The sequence below is a fragment of the Mandrillus leucophaeus genome, unplaced genomic scaffold (genome assembly GCF_000951045.1).
Source record: "Mandrillus leucophaeus isolate KB7577 unplaced genomic scaffold, Mleu.le_1.0 Scaffold279, whole genome shotgun sequence".
Taxonomy (NCBI): domain Eukaryota; kingdom Metazoa; phylum Chordata; class Mammalia; order Primates; family Cercopithecidae; genus Mandrillus; species Mandrillus leucophaeus.
Window position 1 is genome coordinate 1,832,862 of NW_012102909.1, and position 6,168 is coordinate 1,839,029.

At 41.9% G+C, this 6,168-nt stretch overlaps 1 protein-coding gene across 2 annotated transcripts in view; it reads right to left on the reverse strand.

Annotated features, from left to right (window-relative positions):
• GFPT1 (glutamine--fructose-6-phosphate transaminase 1) overlaps nt 1–6,168 on the reverse strand; it is a 66,737-nt gene that overhangs the window by 38,654 nt on the left and 21,915 nt on the right. For both annotated transcript variants that reach the window (XM_011985005.1, XM_011985004.1), the window contains exon 4: nt 3,901–4,026. In XM_011985005.1, the coding sequence (XP_011840395.1) occupies nt 3,901–4,026 (126 nt within the window). The remainder of the gene's footprint in view (nt 1–3,900; nt 4,027–6,168) is intronic.

The window sequence follows — 6,168 nt, forward strand, 5'->3', positions numbered from 1 at the left end:
AAAAAAAAAAAAAAAAGAACTAGAACTAAGGAATTTGCTAAGAAAAACCAATCAGTTCTATAGTTAACTTGTTTGAGATCCAGGTAAGTCATAGAATGTCAGAGAAATAAATGCCAATGTATCATTCCAAGAGAAGGTAGATATGATCTCAGGATAATTTTCTTCTTTTTTAACTAACTTTGAAAACTGTAAGAACAGATAATCAAGAGTTGACAATATCACTATTTGTAGCCACTGATGGTACATAAAAACTACCAATCTGGCTGAGCACGGTGCCTCACACCTGTAATCCAGCACTTTCAGAGGCCGAAGTGGACGGACCACCTGAGGTCAGGAGTTTGAGACCATCCTGTTCAACATGGTGAAACCCTGTCTCTACTAAAAATACAAAAACTTAGCCAGGCGTGGTGGCATGTGCCTGTAAACCCAGCAACTTGGGAGGCTGAGGCAGGAGAATCGCTTGAATCTGGGAGGCAGAGGTTGCAGTGAGCCGAGATCGCACCACTGCACTCCAGCCTGGGCAACAGAGAACCAAAAAAAATCCTGCCAATCCTGGATTTATTATTCAGAGTTCATTTCAGTTAGGAGAAAAATTACTGCTAAATTAAATTTTATATTAAATTATCAAAATATTCTTTCTTTTTTTTTTTTTTTTTTTGGAAACACAACGTTGCTCTGTCACCAAGCTGCAGTGCAGTGGCTCAATCACGACTCACTGCAGCCTTAACCAGGATCCTGGGCTCAGGTGATTCTTCCATATCAGCCTTCCAAGCAGTTGGGATTACAGCTGCTTATACCACACTCAACTAATTGTTTTATTTTTCTGTAGAGAGTCTCCCTACGTTGCCCAGGCTGGTCTCCTGAGCTGAAGCAACCCTCTCACTTCATCCTTCCAGTGTCTTGAGAATATACGCATGAGCCACTATGCCAGGCCAAAATGTTCTTTTTTCTTTTTTGAGACAAAGTCTTGCTCTGTCGCCCAGACTGGAGTGAAGTGGCAAGATCTCGACTCACTGTAACCTCTACCTCTCGGGTTCAAACAATCCTCCTGGCTCAGCCTCTCAAGTAGCTGGGATTACCAGTGCATGCCACCATGCCCAGCTAATTTTCGTATTTTTAATAGAGACGGGGTTTTGCCATGTTGGCCAGGCTGGTCTCGAACTCCTAACTTCACGTGATCCACCTGCCTTGGCCTCCTAAAGTGCTAGGATTACAGGCATGAGTCACCACACCCGGCCCCTCACAATGTTCTTAATATACGTAAAGATCTGACATTTTGGCTGACAGTAATTAGAAACCAAATAATAAACATTTTCACTAGATTTTTGAGAGAAGATGACAGCAAGTACTAAAATAAATTTATAAAAACACTTGCTGGGTGTGGTGGCTCATGTCTGTAATCCCAACATTCTGGGGGGCTGAGACAGACGGATCACCTGAGCTCAGGAGTTCGAGACCAGCCTAGCCAACATGGTGAAACCTTGCCTCTACTAAAAATACAAAAAATTGTCAGACATGGTGTCGGGCACCTGTACCTAGCTACTTAGGAGGCTTGAGGCAGAAGAATCGCTTGAAACCGGAAGGCAGAGGTGGCAGTGAGCGGAAAGCACGCCACTGCACTCCAGCCTGGGCAACAGAGCAAGACTCCGTCTCAAAAAAAAAAAAAAAAAAAAACTTAATTCTAGAACCAAGAGATTCATAAATAGCTAATTTAAAGGCTTTAACTTAAAGCCAAATTCTCAAAACATAATCTAGATGTAAGTTTTTGGGAATCTTTCATAAAGGCCTTGTCAGTGTCAAAAGTCTAAATTATTGCTACCATTATGATCATATTCAATAGTAATTATTGAAGCACAAGAAGCCTAAATAGGCAGCTTCTGAATTAAATTAAATATCAGAAAGGGCTGGGTGCAGTGTCTCATGCCTGTAATCTCAGCCCTTTGGGAGGCCGAGGTGGGATGATTACTTGAGTCAAGGAATTTGTAATCAGCCTGGGCAACAAAGCAAGACCCCTATCTCTACAAAAATAAAATAAATTAGTTGGGTGTGGTGGTACAAGCCAGTGATCCTAGCTACTCAGGAGGCTGAGGCAGGAAGATCACTTGTGCCCAAGAATTTGAGGTTACAGTGATCTATGATCCCACCACTGTACCCAGCCTGGGTGGAGGAGTGAGACCCTGTCTCTAAAATAAAAGGAAAAAAATGGGGAGGGATAAATACACACATATACACTTTTGTATGTATTCTGTATGTATTTCCTTATTTTTAAATGAAAGAACAGACTCAATAATTGGTGAATGTTATCTACACAGGGAATAAGAGGAAACAGAAGAGTCTAGACTTGTTTTGTTAAGACAGTCTCACCCTGTTGCCCAGGCTGAAGGGCAATGGCGGCAATGGCGCAATCACGGCTCACTGCAGCCTCAACCCCCAGGTTCAGGTGATCCTCCTGCCTCAGTCTCCCGAGTAGCTTGGACTACAGGTGCATGCCACCATCAAGCTAATTTTTGTATTTTCTGTGGGCACAGGGTTTCACTATGTCGCTCATGCTGGTCTCAAACTCCCGGGCTCAAGCAATCCCTCCATCTCAGCCTCTCAAAGTGCTGGGTAGACTTCTTTTAATATGTCTTGTTTTAAAGATGTGACTTCAGAATTATGTAAATATTTTAAATAATCATAAATAACATCTATTTTTAAATAATACCAATCCTTAAAAATAAAAAACAGGCCGGGTACGGCGGCTCACGCCTGTAATCCCAGCACTTTAGGAGACTGAGGTGGGCTGATCACAAGGTCAGGAGATTGAGACCATCCTGGCTAACACAGTAAAACCCCATCTCTACTAAAAATACAAAAAATTACCCAGGTGTGGTGACACATGCCTGTAATCCCAGCACTTTAGGAGGCTGAGGTGGGCAGGTCATAAGGTCAGGAGATCAAGACCATCCTGGCTAACACAGTGAAACCCCGTCTCTACTAAAAATATAAAAAATTACCCTGGCATGGTGGCACACGCCGGTAGTCCCAGCTACTTGGGAGGCTGAGTCAGGAGAATTGCTTGAGCTCGGGAGGTGGAGGTTGCAGTGAGCCAATATCACACTACTGCACTCCAGCCTGGGCGACAAAGCAAGACTCAGTCTCAAAAAATAATAATAATTTAAAAAAAATTTTTTAAAAAGCATATTAAAGTAACATGTATCCAGCCAGTAGCACAACTGCATGGAGAAAGACTATTCCAAGTAACTCTAAAACACAGTAATTTGGTTATACATTTCTAGAGAGATATGCCCTAAGGACAAAACCGGTAACAAAAGTTCTCAGCCAGGAGCAGTGGCTCACGCCTGTAATCCCAGCACTTTGGGAGGCCAAGACAGGAGGATCACTTGAGATCAGGAGTTCAAGACCAGCCTGGCCAACACAGTGAAACTCCGTCTCTACTAAATATACAAAAATTAGCCAGGCATTGTGGACAGAAAGGGTCTCATTCTGTTGTCCAGGTTGGAGGGCAATGGCGTGATGTACAACCACGGCTCACTGCAGCCTCTACCTCCTGGGCTTAAACAATCCTCCCACCTCAGTCTCCCAAGTAGCTGGGACTACAGGCATGCACCACCATGCCTAACTTATTTTTTTATTTTTTGTAGAGACGGGGTCTCACTATGTTGCGAGGGCTGATTGTGAACTCCTGGACTCAAGCAATCCTCCCACCTCAGGCTCCCAAAATGCTGGGATTACAGGCATGAGCCAGTACTCTCAGCTCTGTATACTCTCTACGACTTCTGAATGATTGAAATTTTCCAAATGAAAAATAATTAAAATAATGAAAATCTAAGAGCCTTCTTTCTGCCCCCATTATTAGGCTTCCACAGTCATTCCAAAGCACGAAAAATCTTTCCATACCATTATTTTTATCAGAGCGCTGGGGGTGGCTATTGACAGGATTGGGTTCTCCATGTGTTGCCCAACGGGTATGAGCTATTCCAAGGTGCACATCAAATTCTATATCCAAATCCATATCTTGTTGCTCTGAAGAATATGAAAAGAAAAATTTCAGTATTAAATCATGCTGCAGAGATAATGCTATAAGCTATATTTAAATATAATTATTACAATGCTGCTCTCTTGAAATATACAATCACTGAAACTAAAGATCAGGCATATTCAAAATAGTGATTAAAAGACTTAGCAGGCCAAGTGTAGTGGCTCACACCTGTAATCCCAGCACTGTGGGAGGCCAAGGCAGGCGGATCACCTAAGGTCAGGAGTTCAAGACCAGCCTGACCAACATGGGAAAACCCCATCTCTACTAAAAATACAAATATTGGCCAGGCGTGGCAGCACGTGCCTGTAGTTCTGGCTACTCCGGAGGCAGAGGCAGGATAATCACTTGAACCCAGGAGGCGGAGGCTGTAGTGAGCTGAGATCACACCACTGCACTCCAGCCTGGGTGACAGAGCAAGACTCCGTCTCAAAAAAAAAAAAAGGACTTAGGAACGCATTGCAGGTCTGTATCAAGACATTTCATGTACCCAGTAAATATATACACCTACTATATACCCACAAACATTAAAATTAAAGATAAATAAAGACTTAGGAGTTTATGCAACTGAAATACTGAAGGCAAATGGTTTCAATAACAACCAAAAAACTAATACAGAATTAAAGCAAACACAACAAAATTTTAGTAACGGATAAAGTTAGGTGAAGTATATATAGGTAATAATGTACTATTCTTTCAAGCTTCCTGGAGATATGAATACTCAAGAGTTAAGGACAAAACCAATTAATGTAACTTTTTAAATCTATATTTAATTCTTGCCTTAAATCATTATCAATTTAATTAAACATGTATGTAAAAATAAATTCATCTTCCCAATGACACACAACCTTATGACTGCAATTTCTTTGGTCTCTGGTGAGAGTACACACATCTCACAATATAAACTGCAATTATGGAGTGCCACCAAAATCAAATAGGTATTTGAGAACAGAGCAATGCTATGAAAGTATGGGGCTACTGGGAAATCAGCATAAGGCCAATGTTCCTTTATCTCAAAAAGTAGCTGATTCGGCTGGGTGCAGTGGCTCACACCTGTAATCCCAGCACTTCGAGAGGCTGAGGTGGGCGGGACACAAGGTCAGGAGTTCAAGACCAGCCTGACCAACATGGTGAAAACCCGTCTCTACTAAAACTACAAAAATTAGCCAGGTATGGTGGTGCACGCCTGTAATCCCAGCTACTCAGGACGCTGAGGCAGGAGAATCACTTGAACCCAGGAGGTGCAGGTTACAGTGAGCTGAGATCACACCACTGCACTCCAGCCTGGGTGACAGAGAGAGACTCCCTCTCAAAAAACAAACAAAAAAAGTAGCTGGTTCTTAATTTATTTTTCATATAAGCTATCTTTTCTTGGAGCGTCTTAAAAAAAAAATGGACAGCTCCAGTTATTAACTAGTAATGCTCTTAATTTCCTAAATAAAAAATTCATTTGGCTAAGAACCCAGATAACAAAGTGGATCAGAATTAGGTCTAAATTAAGAGCAAACTGGCTGGGCACCATGGCTCATGCCTGTAATCCCAGCACTTTGGGAGGCCAAGGCAGGTGGATTACCTGAAGTCAGGAGTTCAAGACCAGCCTGGCCAACATGGTGAAACCCTGTCTCTACTAAAAAAATTAGCTGGGCATGGTAGCGCACGCCTGTAATCCCAACTACTCAGCAGGCAGGATAATCAACTGAACCCAGGAAGGGTAAGTTGCAGTGAGCCAAGATTGTGCCACCGCCCTCCAGCTTGGGCAAAAGAGCAAGACTCCGTCTCAAAAATAAATAAATAAATAAATAAATAATAAAACCACAATGCTATATTCTGTTGTACTATTACATTTAGGATATGTTGTCAACCTAGCTTCCACTAGAATTTGAGTTCTACAAAAACAGCCTACCTTATTATTTTTGAATCCTAAGCACTAAAAGGTATACATGGCAGATACACTTTTGTTGGATGGCTCAACCAATCAAAGAATAAAATCACGCATCTATTCTTTCCTGGCTTAACTATGCTCTGAATAATTAAGGCAACCTGATAAATGACCTCAAGAAAAGTACAGGATTACTACTTACCATTATTCAACAGGCTAATGCAAGAAATGAAAACATTTTTTTAACTAC